Here is a 19,775-nt window from a genome sequence, read left to right on the forward strand (position 1 = left end):
ACTATACGCTACTTCTTAGCACTATACAAAAAATAGAAATTCTTAGAAACTCTAAGTTACTACAACTTAATTTAAAAAGAGTTGGTGTAGATAAAATGGGTCACCAATTAATCACAGTCTTTCTCTTAAAATAATTTGTTTACTTTTAAAATGCCTCACAGAGACCATCAAAATATAATTTATGATTCATTACTCAAATTATATACAGTATGTAAACTTCAGATATAAGTAAATAAATGGTTACATATAGCCTACAAACAAGTCCCACAGTTTTGAATATAAATACAAGTCAATCCAGTCAAAAATGTTTATTCCTCAAATACACCAGGATAAGACCAATTAGTGTACACTTAACAGGAAAGCAATGCCTTGCCTATAACAAGATTGCATCAACCTTTACTTGTACATTTTAAACAACTGAAAGGTTTAACAATTCTGTATATGAGTTGTGTCATGAAAACATAATCTGCTCTTAAAACCTGATTTAAAAGTGATTTAAAAGCACTTTGAAGCATGCAAATGATCAGAGGGCTGCATTTAGCTGCTGCCATCCAGGGTGTGCTTGTCAAACAGATACTCTGCCATCCTGTTGTTGCCAGCATCCATCTTGGTGAGGTTGGTGATGTGGTCACCAAGCTTCTTAATGGCCTCAACCTGCTCTTCCAAGTAGTGAGTCTCCAGGAAGTCACACAGCTGTTGGACAAGATGAAAATAACATTCAACAACCCAAAATGGATGACAATACTTAACAGAGCCATGTACTGTATATGAAGGCATAGAATAAATTACAGCTTCAACACCAACTACCCCAAGTTACTTATTATATTACTATGACTTGCACTTTTCTTATTGCTTTTTCAAAGATGTGTCTTTTGCATGTCTGAAGGTAAATCTTCAGAACTCACATGAGGGTCTCCCTTTTGAGAGGCGAGCTTATGCAGGTCCAGCAGAGCCTGGTTGATGTTCTTCTCCAGCTGAAGAGCACACTGCATAGCAGTCAGTCCATTGTCCCACTCATCACGCTCTGGTTTCTGAAGAGAGATACAATCAGAACAGAGAGCAAAATACACATATGCGTAAGGTCTTTCCATAACAAAAGACTTTGTTCAAAACACTGTCAACACACCTTGACGTCCTGAAGCATGATGCGTCCCCCCCTCTTGTTCTGGAGCTCCATGAATTTGTCAGCGTGCTCGCGCTCCTCCTCGCTGTTCTTCTTGAAGAACTTGGCAAATCCAGAAAGGGCGACGTCATCTCTTTCAAAGTAGTGAGCCTGTGAGTATCAAAATCAAGTTTAGAACATATTGTTGAACTTAAATAAGCAGGCTATATACAGTAATATTTGTTTACACATAATGTACAAATCAAAGTATAATGCAGCACTGAGAAATGACTGAGAATAAGATTATTAATGAAAAGATGTGATTTGGAAGAGAGATGAACAAAAGAAAGAAACACTTGCCATGGAGGTGTAGGTGTATCCAGCGTAAAGCTCTAAGTTGATCATCTTGTTGATCAAAGCCTCGCAGTCGCGGTCGTAGTTCTGGCGAACCTGAGAAGTCTCCATTTCGGCGGGTTTTTATCGTTTTATTATCAAAAACGTAAAAAAAAAAAATGAAATGTTGATTAGATCGAAGTTCCGTTCAATCGCTGTTGAAGCAAGAACCTTTTAGATCTTCCCGAAGCTGTGAGTGAGATCACCTTATATACGATCAGCGCATAATGCTGAGTCAGTGGAACTGAAACCAGCCAGTCAAAGAACGAGCTGAATAATTAAGTGATGAGACACTCTGCTGTGTCATTCTGTAAGATCACAATGACAAGATCAATGTTCATGAATGAGATTTTTTTCTCTTTTTTTTTCTTCTCACAATTATTAGCAAACTGAATAAGGACCCGCGGGTTCAGCTTCACATTTTCTGATATGGTTTAAACACTGCACTGGTGGTACATGCAGGCTACTCCAGGGTACTTAAAATAATACCAAGGTGCAAGCCCTTAAAGAAAGCAATTTTATGCAATGTATTATCTAATCTAAAATTAACCAAATGTGCATTTAGCTACATTATTTTACCAAGATCATATGATAAATGAGATAAATGAATAAATAAATTAATAAATATGATAATAATAACATATCTCTAGTCCTATACAGGGTCATGGGGATGCTGGAGCAACCAAAATATCGAACAATTAATCTGCTAGCTAATAATTAATTTGCTTCTACTATCATTATAATGTTTTTGGAAATGTTACGTACATTAGCTAATATAAGAGTTTGATTCAGTTTAGAGAAACCAAATAAATAAAACCCAACTGTGCATTTAATAGCCTACTTAATATTGAGGTGAAATATCTTTGCGCAATATGTGTGATATCAGTACTTAATCTTCTTATGATGATACTCACTTTTCATGTCACATAATATGCAGTGGACAGCAGTTACAAACTGATAAGACTTTACAAACTCAGCTTTCATGGTATGGTTAATCTGAACAGGGCTTTATCACAAGTCTGGATTGATGATCTGTAAAAAAAAAAAAAGGAAATAAATATATATACACACCAGGAGCAGTGGGCAGTCAATGCTGCTGTGCCCAGGGACCAGTTAGGGGGTTCAGTGCCTTGCCGTCTCACCCCAATCATGGTATTGAGGGTGGGGAAAGTGCTGGATATGCACTCCCCCCACCTACAATCCCTGCCGGTACCAATACTCAAACCCGCGACCTTTAGGTTAAAAGCCTGACCCTCTAACCATTAGGCCACAACTGCCCCAAACAATAAAAACAAGTCAGACAAGTTTGTATGACATGAGGGTGTTTGTGAATGTATTTTTGGGTGAGCCATCCATTTCATAATAACCCAGGTGGAAGAAAGGCATCAAGAATGTGTATGCTGCAGAACCAGTCAAAGGTACCTGACATTCTGTGAAAGCGCATAGAACTGGCACTGAAGCATTTAGGGCACTAAACACATCAAGTATAGAAAAACCCAAAACCACACCCATTAACAGGAATCAGTTAGTATTGCACACTAACCAATCCATTCAACCAGTCAAAAGAAAAGAAAAAGAAAAAAAGAAGCACCACACCTACAATATAGAAAAAAAAAATTTAAATAAATAAAAAAAACACCAGGATGGCAGAGTATCTGTTTGACAAGCACACCCTGGATGGCAACAGCAGCTAAATGCAGCCCTCTGATCATTTGCATGCTTCAAAGTACATTTAAATCACTTTTAAATCAGGTTTTAAGAGCAGATTATGTTTTCATGACACAACTCATATACAGAATTGTACATTTTAAACAACTGAAATGTTTAACAAGTAAAGGTTGCTGCAATCTTGTTATAGCCAAGCCATTGCTTTCCTGTTAAATGTACACTAATTGGTCTTATCCTGGTGTATTTGAGGAATAAACATTTTGGACTGGATTGACTTTTATTCAAAACTGTAGGACTTGTTTGTAGGCTATATGTAACCATTTATTTACTTATATCTGAAGTTTACATACTGTATATAATTTGAGTAATGAATCATATATTATATTTTGATGGTCTCTGTGAGGGATTTTAAAAGTAAACTAATTATTTTAAGAGAAAGACTGTGATTAATTGGTGACCCATTTTATCTACACTAACTCTTTTTAAATTAAGTTGTAGTAACTTAGAGTTTCTATTTTGTGTATAGTGCTGAGAAGTAGAGTATAGTGCTCAAGGTTAAGTTGTGGATGATTATACCTGAAGGTAAACACATCGAAATGTATAAGATTAACTAGTTCAGGCCTACAATTCAATTAGTTGGAGCAACTGTCTCTTTTCTTTCTTTTCTTTTTTTTTTTTTTATTTTTATTTTTTTTGAGTAATCAACTTAAAATGTTGTGTTTATGCTGCAAATTAAGTTTAACTAAATTTAATTTTAACTCAGTGTAATTTGTTGGTTGAACAATTTTATTGTAAGTTGTCATAACTAAAAAAAGACTGACTGATTGATTGATGTACTTAATCTTATGATGATACTCACTTTTCATGTCACATAATATGCAGTCGGCAACAGTTACAAACCAATAATAGTTTACAAACTCAGCTTTCATGGTATGGTTAATCTGAACAGGGCTTTATCACAAGTCTGGACTGATGATTCCTGTATAATATATACATATAAATACTGTGTCAGCACAGTTTTAAAACAGTTTACATTTATTATAACTTTATAGTTTCAAACATTTTACAGGACAATTAAGCATTTTTTTTATTAAAAATATTAGGATTTCAAGGATGGATGTGACCCTGCATACTACAGCAACAGTGATGTGCCAAATATAATGCAAAGACAGTTCTGCAATATCATGTAACAGTGATGTCATCACTGTGTTCCACCTGTAACTGCATTTGGAGTAAAGAAAAAATCGTTAGGGTGACAATGACAAAGCATGTTTGTAAGGAACTCTGTCTGTCAACAGCAAATGTAAACAGATGAAGACATGATACTGCTGTGTTGCTGTGACTCAGCAATTTCTCATTCATGTCATATTATGGAACATGTATGTTTGTTATTCGATCAGCTGTCTAGAATCTGGGTGTGTAGCCCTCACTTTTACACCTGCCATAACCTTTTTTAGTTTAGTAACACCAGGTAACCAAAATTCCATCTAATTCCATTTTATTGTTCTCAGAATATCCATAATATCTTCAGTTACAATTTATTCTTAAAAAAAACCCTGAAAACAAACAAGCAAAAAAACATCATATCAAACATATCACCAACAAACACTAAAGATTGTAACTATTTTAACATTGGAATAAAAAATACTGCAATGCTTCACAAAAACAGAACACAAATTCAGTGTAATAAGTGCAGTTTTGTGTTAAAGAGACAGTTCACCTAAAAATGAAAATTCTGTCATTATTTGCTCACAAATGATAAAAAAAAAACAAGTCAGACAAGTTTGTATGACATGAGGGTGTTTGTGAATGTATTTTTGGGTGAGCCATCCATTTCATAATAACCCAGGTGGAAGGAAAGGCATCAAGAATGTGTATGCTGCAGAACCAGTCAAAGGTAACTGACATTCTGTGAAAGCTTCATAGAACAAAACCACAGCCAGTTTAACAGGAATGAGTTAGTATTGCACACTAATCCAATCCATTCCACCAGTCATAATAAAATAAGAGCACCACATCGACTATATAGTAGGGTAAATGTTGAAATTGGTGAAATGTTGTTATATAAGTCCTAGTATTTTTGTATGAACTTTAATTGTGTGGAAAAATATTTTCCCATTTTAATGAAGTATTTACAAACTTATAAGTGCTTTTTAGAATACTACGACTCATGATTTTATTTTAGTGACCAGAAATTTCAGCTGTTTGACTTCCCATAGACATAGAATTTCAAGCCAAGTTTTGTTCACTCAGGAATAGCTGACACCACCGCTGAGATGAGTAACTGAAGGCAAACAATCTAAACGGTATTTTATCTATCTATATATTGATTTTATTTATAATATAGTTTTAAATGTGTATGTTTAAGAACTACCAGAAGTGTATACTTTAGGAAAGCTTTAGCAACAACAGCTGTCAGCTGCCACTGACTGAAGCTAAGCAGGGCTGCGTCTGGTCAGTACCTGTGTAGCTGAAATCCTGAGTGAAATTGAGGTTTCTGATGGAAGAATTGTTACTGAGCCCAGCCGTGGGAGCTCATCCGGTTTTCAGTGCAGATCCTATTGCCTTTAATAATAACACTAAAAGCACTGTCCTTGTGGAGTTATGCTTTTCTGTGTTCAGTGTAAACTTCAGTGTCTCTCTCAGAAAGAGTGGGGGTTTTAGTGGCCTAATACTGAATTGACTACATCACTCCATACTCAATAAGCAATAAACATTAAAACTCATTATCCATTTAATCCATTGTAAATGCTGGAGCTGCACCCCAGGTTTACATAATGTATTTAATAATAACCCTCTTCAAGTAAATTTAACGTAGTTGGAAATTATACAGGTACAGTCGTGGCCAAAAATATTGGCCCTCTTGGTAAATATGATTAAAAAAGGCTGTGAAAATTCATCTGCATTGTTAATCCTTCTTTTTGTCTTTTATTTAAAAAATTCTCAAAAATGTATCCTTTCATTGGATAATAAGAATTTAAAACAGAAGGGAAATATCATTATGAAATTAATGTTTTTCTCAAATGCTCGTTGGTCACAATTATTGGCACCCCTATAAATTCTTATGAGTAAAATGAGAACTCCAGCATGATTATAAACATGAAATCATCCAGCTCTGGCTTCCTGTTTGGCAGAAATATAAAGAGGAGGGAAAACAAAGCCCAAATTCCCTTAATCATCCAGCACAATGAGAAAAACCAAAGAATATATTTCTGATGTGCAGCAAAAGATAATTGAGCTTCACAAATTGGTGAAGTGGCTTTAAGAAAAGAGCTAGAGCAGTGAAAATTCCCATTTCCACCATCAGGGCTATAATTAAGAATTTCCAACCAACAGAAAATGTTACGAAACTGCCTGGAAGAGGACGTGTGTCTATATTGTCCTAATGTGCGGTGAGAAGGAGAGTTTGAGTAGATAAAGACACAGCTGGAGATAAAGGGTCACAGCTGGAGAATTGCAGAAAATAGTTGAGTCTCTGGTTCAGAAAACCTTTAAAAAAATTGTCAAACAGAACCTACATCAACACATGTTGTTTGGGAGGGTTACAAGAAAAATTCTCCTAGCTCATCCAAAAACAAAACTCCAGCATATTCATTTATCAGACACGACTGGAACTTTAAATGGGAATGGCTTCTATGGTCAGATGAAACTAAAAAATGTGCTTTTTATCCATGTGTACAATGAAATATACTACTGTATTTTTGATGTTGTGGGCCTATATTTCTGCTGGAGGTCCTGGACATCTTGTTTAGATACATGGCATCATGGATTCTATCAAATACCAACAGAAAAAATATCAGTAAGTGACTGACTCTGTTAGAAATCTTATAATGGACCATGTTTGGATCTTCCAACCGTACAATAACCCAAACACAAACCTCAAAAACAACACAGAAATGGGTCACTGAGCTCAAAACCAAGCTTCTGCTATGGCCATTCCAGTCCTCTGACCTGAACCCTATACGGAAAATGAGTGTGAACTGAAGAGGAGAAGCACCAGCATGGAGCTGGGAATCTAAAGGGTCTGGACTGATTCCGGATGAAGGAATGGTCTCTGATCTCTTGTCAGGTGTTCTCTAACCTCATCAGGCATTATAGGAGAAAATTTAGACCTGTTAAACTGGCAAATGGAGGTTTCAAAAAGTATTGAATAAAAGGGGGCCATTAATTGTGGCCAATGTGTATTAGAGAAAAACATTTCATAATGATATGTCCCCCCATTTTAAATTCTTATTATCCAATGAAAGGATAAATTTTTGTGATTTTAAATAAAAGACCAAAAGGATTAACAACGCAGACGAATTTTCACAGCCTTTTTGATCATATTTACCAAGGGGGCCAATATTTTTGGCCACAATTGTATGGGTTCAAAAAAGATCAGATCGGCTAGGTGAGGGTGATTTGTTCACGATTTTCAGTCTAGAAGGAAAGCAGTTAAAAACCACTGCATACTTTGCAATCAGTCCTAATGTGTGGATCTAGATAAATCATAAGCAGATATAATTTGTAATTTCTGCATACATGCTCGTTGCAATAAATGGTTGAAAGTTAGAAGGTCAATCATTATACAACATAGCATTTGGCATCAGTATCAGTTAATCCAGGAAAGACTTTAATAAGCCACAGTTTAATAATTACCCTTTCTGTAGGCCAGACTGAATAAATCAACTGCTAAAAGATAAGTGCTTGCTTAGACACCACTTTCGTATTTACTAACATCTAAAACACCCGTTTGAAGAAAACAAAGAGATCAGTCAATCCAGCCAAAAATCTTTATTCACCAAATTCACTTGGTTAAAACCAATTAGTGTACATTAAACAAAAGTATCAGCTTGATGACTAAAAACCACAAGATGACAGATTAGCAAGCATTTTCTGAAATGTAGACTCTCAAAGTCATAGCTGCATGATAACATTGAGTTAAGCAGAGTATAACTGGAGGCTTTGAAGCATGCAAATGATCAGAGGGCTGCATTTAGCTGCTGCCATCCAGGGTGTGCTTGTCAAACAGATACTCTGCCATCCTGTTGTTGCCAGCATCCATCTTGGTGAGGTTGGTGATGTGGTCACCAAGCTTCTTAATGGCCTCAACCTGCTCATCCAAGTAGTGAGTCTCCAGGAAGTCACACAGCTGTTGGACAAGACATCAGAAATGATGCAAGGACATTCAAGTCAATAAATTAGGATGGAACAGAGGCATTAAAATACATTAATACATGGACTTCAGAACTCACATGAGGGTCTCCCTTCTCAGAAGCGACCTTATGCAGGTCCAGCAGAGCCTGGTTGACCTTCTTCTCCAGCTGAAGAGCGCACTGCATAGCAGTGAGTCCATTGTCCCACTCATCACGCTCTGGTTTCTGTAGAGAAAGAGAAAGGCCAGTGAGCACGTGATGTTCTCTCCCCTTCAATTCAACAGGCCCTTACAAATACACACCGATCCAGAGCCAGTTTTACATATCAAATCGTTCAACATAGAAAAGGCACATTTCAAATGCAGTCACCTTGACGTCCTGAAGCATGATGCGTCCCCCCCTCTTGTTCTGGAACTCCATGAATTTCTCAGCGTGCTCGCGCTCCTCCTCGCTGTTCTTCTTGAAGAATTTGGCAAATCCAGGAAGGGCGACGTCATCCCGTTCGAAGTAGTGAGTCTGTAAGTAACAAAATCGATAAGGAAAAGATTGAAAACACTCAGAGAGACGCGTTTGTTCATCGCAGATTAGTGGCGTCGTGAAAATAACGCAAGAGTAAACACTAAGTAACGCTGCAATTCTGATTTGCATACACTGTCGCAACTAAGAGGAAAAAAAACGTCAAAAGACATGGTTTACCAAATGGATTTTAGAAAATTAGATACTTGCCATGGAGGTGTAGGTGTATCCAGCGTAAAGCTCCAAGTTGATCATCTTGTTGATCAAAGCCTCGCAGTCGCGGTCGTAGTTCTGGCGAACCTGAGAATCCATTTCGGCGGGTTTTTTGTCGTTTTATTAACAAAATGTGTGTAAAAAAATAAATATGAAATGAGAGGTTTTCGAAGGGAATGTCCAACGAGATCGAAGTTCCGTTCAATCACTGTTGAAGCAAGAACCTCTCCAGATCGTCCTGAAGCTGTGAAATGAAGGAGAGCGCGTTCATCTTATATACGCTCACAGCATGACGCGTCAGTGAAACTGAAACCAGCCAATCAAAGGACGAGCTGAATGAGGAAGTGGTAAACAGTCAGCTGAGAGTCAGTAGACAAAGGAGATACGATTCTTTCCCCTTTTTCATAATTAATAGCAAGCTGAATCCAACAGAAAAAGATTTGACATCATAGATTTTGTTTGAGTAACATGTAGACAAAATCAAAACTTTAAGAACAGTAAATTCCATGTTGTTTTGTAACTAAACATGCATATACTAAAGGCAATTAAACACACACACACACACACACACACACACACACACACACACACACACACACACACACACACACACACACACACACACACACACATATATATATATATATTGAACAGTAAACCTTATTCTAAGATTTGCGTTAACGAGCAAAGTACAGATTTTTTTATTTTTTTTTATATATATAATTCAGAATGTTGTTTGCTTTTAACCAACCTGACACCTGTGCCACATTGTACTGTATTTTCACAGCAACCATAGGTTTAAGGTTGAACCTTAAACTATTTACAGAAAAGATGAAATGGCCCTTTTTGCCTTCCTTGGCACACTTGACTTTTTTTTGCAGGGGTCAAAGGATCATGCATGTAATACTATGGTAAATATCATGGGACCGTATAACTGCCTTCAGATGCAAAGGTTATCAATCAGGTGACAGTGACTGAGCATGGTGTCATAATTTGCGCACGAAACCTCACCTTTGTCAGCAATAAAACATGTAGACTCACAAGACGGGGCATTGTGCTTTGTCACTGTGACTCAGCAGATTTTCGCCATGTCACTTCCTTATGCATGACCTGAGTGCATTTCAAACTTGAACTCGGCAAGTGTCCTTATTTCAGCTTTGTAGTAAACAGATTTCGGGGTCAGAACGCCACATTTCATATACATCCGTTTTTTTTAATAAAGAAGACTTTTGGGTAGTTATGAGAATTAGATGTCTATCAATATCTATTGCTGAATGAGGAGACACGTAATGCCATATGCTACTTTTTAAAGCTACGTCCCAAATGACGCGCTATACACGATGTACCTACTCAACCATATAGTGTATGAATTATATAAGGTTATTTTGTCATAACCGCTCCCTCTACCTAATTAAAGCCGTGACAGTTCAGTGCATGAAATGTCCAACATTACACACTTTCATTTTTTTCGGTTAAGTGCATATGCACTGATGCAAAATTTAATCCAATTCAGACGGTCAAGGTGTAATAATATGTAAATTTATTAAAAAGAATATAGAGAACAGAAACCACAAACCATAACTTGGAAATAAAGTTCTGGATAATAATAACAACCTTCAAATATAGAAAATGTAAATCTAATGTTAGTACATTTTTAATAACAATCCATTTATGATGGATTGAACCCAACCAGTATTAATCAAAACATTAACACAATTGTAATTAAAACATAAACAATTATTCTGTTCGAATCAAAAGTACCAAAATATTAAGTATTTAAATATCAAAGTATCAACTTATTAATATATATGTGAGACATATCCTTACCATGAAATATTAATTTTTAACTTTTGAAATGAAACTTATCATTATGAATAGAACACATTTTCAATATGTGGCTTCAGAGTAAGATACATCTTGGATATGTGGACTTCTCAGAATCTCTCTCATCACGTGGATTTCTTAGAAGCTCTCAACACATGGAGTAAAACTGAATACGTGGACTTTTTCTCAGAATACCTGTCACCACGTGGATTTCTTTGAATTTCCATACACCATGCACCTTAAGTCTTCCCACAGAGCACAGGTACGTCAGTTAAAAAGCACTTAGGATTCGTCAAATCTTGCCCCGGAGCTCCAACCCTAATCAAACTCAGCTACCTGTGGATTTTCTAATGAACCTGAAGACACTGAATAGCATGCTCAGGTGTGTTTGAACTAAACTCGGCAGGAAAGTGGATATTGTGGGCCAGATTTGAGGATCCCTGTTAAAAAAAAATCAAACATCTTCAAGACATTTTCTAAATGTCTATTTAACATCTGATAGGAATAGATTTAGAGATGTATTGGAGATGAGCAGACGCTCTAAAAATACATTTTGCAGATGTAAACGCAGATCAAATAGATGTCTGCATGATGTATGTGTGCTAACAAGGATGGGCTGCCACTGCTTTTTTTTGGTTAAGTGGAACAGAGTACCACTAATTTTGGGCCAGTTTTCTGATCATTTAATATCTTTTTGATCACAGTCTTCATTTAAGCACTCTAAACAAACATAGCACATATGTCTATATGACAACAGGTAATGTATAATAATGTTTACACATATTTACATTTGTAATAAAACCTGTTTACTATATTACAATAAACAAGTTAGACATGTTATAACAGTTCTTTATTTGTCCGATGCAATCGTCTATCATGGGGAACAATAATAAAAGTAATCTTCCTTATTTCACATGACTTTGCGAAAGTGAAACAAATGTTGAAAGTTCTCCTAACATGCCAGGTCGCTTTCTGTTGTCCAAATGGCTTGTGAAAGACTTTAATAATAAGTGCTTTATGCAGTAGGGATCCAAATACTTTTCCAGACCACAGCCTTCCTCCAAAGCTCCTCTTGAAGAGAGGGATTTGAGCTGGTCCAGTTTCGTCCCACTTCCCTCTCCTCCTCCTCTTCACAGTGTAGCCACAGACGTTTAAGGGGACTGACACAGGAGTACTGAAGAAACTGACAGCCCTGAAGAAAAGAAGTTCCATACATACAATAAGATCAGTGCTGACAGAATATTTTCCTTGCTCAAAGCGGGCCTGCATGCTAATACAGTTATATAGAACTGCATCTTTGTAAATGCACGCCCCTGCCAAGGTACATAGTGTTTCCATTCCCTAAATGTCAAAACCTGTTTGTCTTCTTCCAATATAAAAAATCCCCTCACCTCTTTACTTCCCCAATACCAAATGCTTTGAATCACACTGTGGTTGGCAAGTGCCTGGGTCAGCTGATCCCTGCCCCCTGTTATTATACTGACCAGACCTCCGGGGATATCAGAGGCCTGCAGGACCTTTGAGCAAAAAACAGAAGTCGAATACATTACAAACAAAAATTGCAATGTGAAGATTATTTGTAAAACATGAACATTAATGGAGGCAGTCTGAAGATTACAGAGTAAGTGTGAAGTGTCTACTGCTACCACTTTAAACATACACATATATAGAAATGCATTTATTTGAAAAGTAACAAACCTGGATAAACTCAAGAGCTGGAAGAGGGTATTTCTCACTTGGCACCATGATAACAGCATTACCCATGGCAGCAGCTGCCCCCAGCAAGCACACCAGAGAGAGCAGCGGTTTGGAATTGGGGAGAATCACTCCCAGCACCCCTAAAGCCTCAGGAGTTGACAGGGCGGAACCAGCCTGGGGCGGGAACTTTAATGAGATGGACACATAATTACAAAAGCAGGCAAATGAAATCTTGGGTTAATCATGCAAACATTCCAGTACTAATTAATAAATAATGTAGGTTCTTACTGGAGTTCCACCCTGCTCTATATCACAGCGTGCAGCCCAATCAGAGAGTCTGGAGACGCTAAGCTCCACTTCTTTCTCTGCCTCTTCTAATGAGATGCCGGTTTGAGTCTGGATCGATACAGCCAAGTCCCGCCTCCTCTTATCTAGACTGTCAGCAAGTGAATAAAGTGACTGAGAGCGTGCAGCTGGGCTTTTCTTCATCCACCTGTATAAACAGAAGGAGCGTCACAGTAGTTCTGTCACTATTTTGTCAAAAAAAAAAGGTTGACCTAAATTTGTTTTGGTCCACATGTTTTATCCTCATGATAACTTTCTCATATGCTCCTACCCTGGCTGAACCTTAATGGCAGCCTCTACTGCATTCCGGACATCCTTTCTGCCTCCGTCTGGGCAGTGAGCCAGTACAGCACCCCCAGGGGCCAACACTGACCTGCTGCAGCCCGAGTCAGCTTTACGCAACTGACCACCCACGAAATGGGAGTAAAAGCGAGGGACACTGTGAGAGAAACACAAACAGAGAAATGGGTCATAGAAGAAGACAAGAGATGTTCTGAGTTTAGTAGACAGCAGTAGTGGCCATTTAGCCACATTTTAAATACCAGAGGATAAGTACTAAAAATACAGTAATACTATTAAATCATACAATTGATGTTACACAACTCATCGGTACAGAAAAAAAAGAGGAAAAAAGGAAAATCAATATAAATTTTGAAGTCAGGGTGCATTTTACAGTATTCTGTGATTTGATTTCTATGGTGCAGAGGGGTAGTAAGTGAAGTGCAAGGAAGTATCGTGAACTATAGTACAGGAAGCTGCTCAAAAATGTTTTCCAGCAACATCACAATTCATTTTCAAAGAGAGGTGAGTGGAAAGTCCCACACAATCCGTTGCTGGTAGTGTCACTACAATACCAAGAAAATCAATTAAAATATTATTATATTATATATTAGTGTAGGGTCATTCTGTGTCAAATTTCAGAAACCTCCCTGTGTAAAGGTTCCGGTATAGTTTATTTTCTGTGTTCTGCTCTGTCTCACGCAAGCCTTTCAAAGCACACTGCACTGAGCACAGTGCTCACTTAGTGCTCACTTGTGCACAGTCTGTGCAAATCCGAAAATCTAGCTTGTATACGGACTCTGTGCCTGGAACTCAGCAGACTGTGCTGAGGACAAAAAATTACGTCACACAAATTATACTTCTCTAACTATACTTGTCTCTATGATTTAAGCCAGAACTATACTTCTGGCTTAAACTGAAAATGGGTCAAATTCAACAACGTGCACGTGGAGACAAATTGAGATCCCCATATCACTGGGATTGAACCATATGTGGTCTTAGAAATGAAGATACCAAAGAGGTTTAAGAACCAGAATCTAAAAGATTCTTTTGAAACTTTGCAAAAAAGAACACAAAAAGTGAATTTTGCCATTTTTGAACTGTCACCATTGGCATACAAAGATTGCTAAAGACAACAGATTTTACTAACAGACCTATTTTGCTCTATGCCAACTTTCTAAAGTCATTTCCGCCCTTAAATTTGGCTTCAAATCTTAGGTAAAATTGACATTTTGACCCCCTCTACAGTTCTAAACACTATCTACAAAATAGTGGAATGATCAGTAAATATTCATCCATGAAATTAAATATTTCACCAGGAAAAAAAATCAAAACTCTGGCTCAGTTGACTAGGGAATGACCCTGTAGAAACGAGGTGTTAGTGCTAAAATCTAAACTCAACTAAAGCAAAATACTTCTCAAGAAAGACTTTTGATGATATTTATGTTTATACCAGCTGTAACAAGTCGGTTCACTTTATGACACAAAACCTGCACTCATGCACTTTGCAGTTCACCATCAAACTATGATCCACAACACACCCACCTGGAAGGATCAAATCCTTCAGGTATCATGAATTTGGAAGCTGCAGAGCCAAAATCAGCATAGTTGATAGAGCTGGGACTGGAGCGAGGGAAGGAGGCTGAATGTGACGGCCGAAGGAACTGATACAGACCCTTTAGAGGAACAAAAAACACTGAAGGAGTCAGACATTCAGAACTGGTCACCAAACAAGACCACACAACCAATCAGAAATATAGTACAGAAACCCAAAGGAACTGAAACAATGGTGTAGACAACACTGAATCCCATTCTCAGTACACAAACTAAACATGTGACCATAATATACCTCTCTGCCTCCATCAGTGCAGTTCCCGCTCTCCCTCCGTCCACACAGAGGCAATGCAGGATCCATTACAGAATGACAGTTCACCCACACTGAACCCACACACAGACTATGGAGACAGAAAAAGAGAGGACGTGAGAGAAAAAGAGATAAAAGTAAGTAAGAGTAAGTAAGTAAGAAGTAAGAGATCAAGATCAAAATGAAATCAAGACAACTGATGGTTGCCCAAGTACTTGATCAAGCATGAATGCACCTCTTTGCAGACTCCAAAGCCAGAGTCAAATCTTCAGTCCAGATGGAGGCCGTCTGACCATAAGGACTGTGGTTTCCTATACACAAGCACAGATCACAAAATCTTCAACTTTTCACTTAAAGGCTGGAATTCACTACTTGACATTTAAAATCTGAACAGATTTTTAAAACACTAGGCATCATACACTTACCGACTTGGTAAAGAGTGACAAAGGAAAACGGTCCATCATACACTACACAATACAACTCATACAGAAACGTGCACCTTGTTGCTAGGAGTTGCGTGACAAATGAAAACAATGTGTTCTAAAATCGGCTAAAAATATCAAACATCTCTGATTTCCTCTTACTGGACGGAATCATAATCTGAAACTAAACACTATCAAACACTACACTATTTTCTATTTAATCTGTCAACTCAGATCCTCAGATTGGCTCTGACTTTCGGCAATTAGCATCAACTTCTCCAAATTGTAAATTGTCAGAAAATCCGGGCAAAACTTGTGTAGAGTATTCCAGGCTTTAAGTGATAAAGTCTTATTAATCAGTTCTTATTTTTTTTTCAGCCTCACCGAGTGTAACTCCCTCAGCAGAGCTCCTGAAGGATATGAGAGGCAGCACAGGGCCTGGAGGAGGTGAAATCACAGACTCGCAGGAAGGAGCCAGTCCACACAGTACAGTAGGTGGGTAGAGAGCACCAGTAGAAGCAGGTGGACATGACTGAATCAGCTACAAGATATGAAACAACAAGAAAACAAAAAGATGGAAGCATTCGCCCGTTAAAAGCTTCAAAAAATCCATCCTAAAATATTTGGTGACATCTAAACTTAAATGTCTACACACTGTCGCCCCCTGCTGCTGGGCTTCCTGAACTGCAGCATCTATAAGATTCCTGTCAGCCTCAGTGGCAAGTGGAACACATTTCATCCCAGTCATTCTTAACTTCAGCCTGGCCACAACACTGTCCAACACTGATTCCTGCACACAGAGCACCCACTGGAACTGGACAAGAGAAAGAGAGAAGCAGGCAAAAAGATAATAATTATATTTGTTCTATACATGACAAGTAGTTTAATCAATGAGCACCCCTAGCAAACTATGGCGGTACTGCAGAAGTGCTGTCAACTGGTTTTCTTTTTGAAAATAAGCACTAAAATAAATAACTAGTATATATTAAATATTAGATACCTAAATATTAAACACATACAGAAATAACAAACAATATTTTCCTATTTTCTTTGCCGAAATCCTTGGAAACTTGTCAACTATATACTGTATATATAAATATATACTTTTTTTCTTCATACATCTCTTTTCTTCTTGAAGGCCAGCTCTATCACTCCATCCACAGCACTGTCGAGGTCTGCCGAATCAAAGATGATAAAAGGGCACACCGAGCTGAGTGAGAGAGAGAAAGACATGGGGACTCCCCAACCAGCCACTGCTTTAGCCAGGGCTTCTCCAGTCTGTTGTCTTCCGCTGTAGGTCAGGTAGTTGACTTGTGGATTTTGAGCCACTTTGGCACCCAGTGATGCTTCACTGCCTGTGACCACATTCAGCACTCCAGCAGGGATCCCAGCCTCCATAAACAGCTGAGCCAACAGAAGGGCAGGAAGAGTGGTAGTCTTGCCAGGCACCACAATAACAGCATTGCCTAAAAAATAAATAGACATGTAAATAAATAATGGTTAAGCCACAGTTTGGTTTGCACCCTCACATCTCATACAGAAAGGATTACTAGTTTTTGACATTTATGAGTAACAACTTAAATTATATATAAATAAATTATATATACTATTTGTTAAAGCAGGATTATAATTATAGTTAACTGTAGTTTTAACTAAAATTATAAAAAAAAAAACGTATTACTTAAAACAAAATAAAAATTAACTAAAATAAAATGAAATATAGTCATTTTATTTCAGCTAGTGCCAAGGCAACATTTCTGTTAGTTTAACTTAATGTATATATATATATATATATATATATATATATATATATATATATATATATATATATATATATATATATATATATAGATATATATATATATATATATATATTTATGTCACTTCATTCATCATTTGAATGTCTGGAGAGAAAAGAAAGTATCATATTATTGTTCATATATTATGTATCATATCATGTTTCAAGAGAAAGACTCACCCATAGCTAGAGCTGGCAAAACCTTAAGCAGAAGAAAATAGACTGAACAGTCGTCTGAAACAACCACTGCCACAACGCCTAGTGAAGAGACAAAACATGACATGAGACTTACTGTACAACCATGCCTCCTACTTATACAACACATTTTCTCACTGTCTTCAACAAGTTCTTTCTCTCAGACTCATATACACAAACAAACGCTGACATACCTTGTGGGATCCACTCAGGCATGAGCGAGTCTCGTAGTTGAGCCCAGCTGGCATAGTACTGGGCCAGTCTAATGAGCACAGCGGGAGAAGTAGAAGACTGAGAGAGCTCACACAGCTCAGACACACACTGACTGTGTCTCTGCAGGACACTCGCCAACCTGGGGCACAGACATATATTCATACTGAAATAACATGACTATTACTGTGACAGGTTCATTATTTCTTATATTATTTTAAAGGGATACTTCACCCCAAAATGAACATTTTGTCATTATTCACTTATCCCCATGTCGTTCCAAACCCGTAAAGGCTTCATTCGTCTTCGGAACAAAATTTAAGATATTTTGGATGAAAACAGGCAAGCTTGAGACTGTCCCATAGACTGCCAAATAAATAACAGTGTCAAGGTCCAGGAAAGTATGAAAAGCATCGTCAGAATACTCCATCTGCCATCAGTGATTCAACCGTAATGTTTGAAACGACATGGGGTAAGTGAATAATGACAAAATTTTCATTTTGGGGTGGAGTATCCCTTTAAGTTAAGCTCTAGTACTTGAGTAACACTTTGGCTCTTTGGTAACAGCTCAATTCACTCCAGGTTTTGAAGGCTCCAGCTGCAGATGAGGCAACAGATGCAACATCCTCATCTTTAGCACAAACAGTGCTGCAGACCACCGCTGCTGTACAAAGACAGGAGGAGCAGGGCAGGAGATGTTATCTTATCATTACATGACAGATTAAATAACAGATATGAACTTGAGGAAAAGATCAAATATTGCTTACCTTTGGAATCGGTCACATCATGGGTCTGTCTGTCTGCAGGGCTGAAAAATTTCCCATCAAGGAAGAAGCCGAGAATGCGAGAGTGTTTCTCCAGCCATGACTGAGAGAAGGACACAGAAAATGGACATCTTCCTGAGAGTTTGTGTTTAAGTAAAATGAATATTGCACACAAACTTATTTCTCTGATAATTCAAACAACAAGCATGTTTGTTTTGAGTAAACAAACTGTAGTTAGGTTGTTCCACCTCTCTGAGAGAACCAATAGAGTGGCTTTGTGAAAACAGGGTGAATGTTGCAGTGGATCATTCACAGTTAACTATATTGAACTCTGCTCACAGCACTTAAAAGTGTAGTTTACAAGAAAATTAAATGTACTTATACTAATGTTGTTCCAACCTGTATGACTTCTCTTTGGCTTTTAAGTGTGATACTGTATAAGACATATAAACATTGACAAGCTCAGTCACCATTCACTTTAACTGCATGGCAAAAAGATGCCTAAAGTTGGTGACTCTGTCACTTCGCAATTACCAAAGATGTTATTTTGTGTTTCACCTGAGAAGAAAAATGGACTTGGTACATGTTGAGGATGTGTAATCAGTGTGTAATGAGTGAATTTTCATTTTAAGTGAACTCGTTTGAGACATCCATTGTTTTTTAATGCAAATTTACAGCAAGAGGACCACCAGCATCTTGTCACATGCTTTTCTCGTGAGCTGTCTGCATCCTAATGTAAGACCACACGTAAACCATTTACACACTGGGTGAAAAGGTGGCAGTATGCAATGACGCTTTAAATGATACACAAGTAACAAACTGATGATTAAATGTATCAAAAATGAATTTAAGATACAAAGTTAATTCACCCGAGGAATCAGCGCTCTAACGTTACCTGTGCAGTTGCTGTGCTCGTGCTGGATGGTCCATACTCCATATTTTGAAAGATGTCGTGCACAGTCTTTGTCGAAGTACCTGCCATAACAATTTAACCTATAGAAATAACAATTGTTACTGACTTCTGAAAAATATGCCAATTCAATATGAAATACTAATACAGAGTGTGCAGTGATTATATCACTTAATTACAGCGATCAAATGTGCAAAGCTGTCCAGTAGACTTCTAACTACAACAAGCAGGACCTGACGAATTCTCGATCGCAAGAAAGTACCGAAGTAAACATTAAACAATTCAACAGAGCACTCAACGTGAGGTCTCAAGTCCACGCTGGTATTTCTTCCTGGGTTGTATTGTGTTGCCAGATCGCGCAAGAGAATCCTGCAAAGTGGTATATAATAGCCAGTCTATAATAATAGCAAGCCGCCAAAAAGTAAATACAGTATTATTT

At 37.6% G+C, this 19,775-nt stretch overlaps 3 protein-coding genes across 6 annotated transcripts; all 3 read right to left on the reverse strand.

Moving 5' to 3' along the window:
- Positions 1-293: 293 nt before the first annotated feature.
- On the reverse strand, positions 294-1,683 carry LOC109064940 (ferritin, middle subunit-like). Its single transcript, XM_042724479.1, has 4 exons — positions 1,463-1,683; positions 1,127-1,273; positions 906-1,031; positions 294-693 (listed from the first exon to the last, which is right to left on the reverse strand). Exons 1-4 carry the CDS (start codon positions 1,565-1,567, stop codon positions 538-540), a joined length of 534 nt encoding a protein of 177 aa, XP_042580413.1. The 5' UTR covers positions 1,568-1,683; the 3' UTR covers positions 294-537.
- Positions 1,684-7,921: 6,238 nt separating this feature from the next.
- On the reverse strand, positions 7,922-9,302 carry LOC109064941 (ferritin, middle subunit-like). Its single transcript, XM_042724492.1, has 4 exons — positions 9,025-9,302; positions 8,668-8,814; positions 8,398-8,523; positions 7,922-8,294 (listed from the first exon to the last, which is right to left on the reverse strand). Exons 1-4 carry the CDS (start codon positions 9,124-9,126, stop codon positions 8,139-8,141), a joined length of 531 nt encoding a protein of 176 aa, XP_042580426.1. The 5' UTR covers positions 9,127-9,302; the 3' UTR covers positions 7,922-8,138.
- A 2,209-nt stretch (positions 9,303-11,511) lies between these two features.
- aldh16a1 (aldehyde dehydrogenase 16 family, member A1) lies at positions 11,512-19,705 on the reverse strand. 4 transcript variants are annotated; one of them, XM_042724313.1, is made up of 17 exons: positions 19,570-19,705; positions 19,322-19,419; positions 18,430-18,529; positions 18,200-18,326; positions 17,647-17,804; positions 17,438-17,515; positions 16,579-16,925; positions 16,115-16,273; positions 15,844-16,000; positions 15,273-15,348; positions 15,023-15,128; positions 14,719-14,849; positions 13,166-13,333; positions 12,838-13,042; positions 12,550-12,735; positions 12,243-12,368; positions 11,512-12,043 (listed from the first exon to the last, which is right to left on the reverse strand). In XM_042724313.1, exons 2-17 carry the CDS (start codon positions 19,406-19,408, stop codon positions 11,867-11,869), a joined length of 2,388 nt encoding a protein of 795 aa, XP_042580247.1. In that variant the 5' UTR covers positions 19,409-19,419; positions 19,570-19,705; the 3' UTR covers positions 11,512-11,866. The 4 variants fall into 4 exon arrangements, with proteins under 4 accessions (XP_042580247.1, XP_042580253.1, XP_042580240.1 ...); XM_042724319.1 differs by having other exon boundaries at positions 18,200-18,323; positions 19,516-19,677; XM_042724306.1 differs by having other exon boundaries at positions 19,516-19,677.
- Positions 19,706-19,775: the final 70 nt, after the last annotated feature.

The sequence above is a fragment of the Cyprinus carpio genome, chromosome A3, assembly GCF_018340385.1.
Source record: "Cyprinus carpio isolate SPL01 chromosome A3, ASM1834038v1, whole genome shotgun sequence".
NCBI classification, from domain to species: Eukaryota; Metazoa; Chordata; class Actinopteri; order Cypriniformes; family Cyprinidae; genus Cyprinus; species Cyprinus carpio.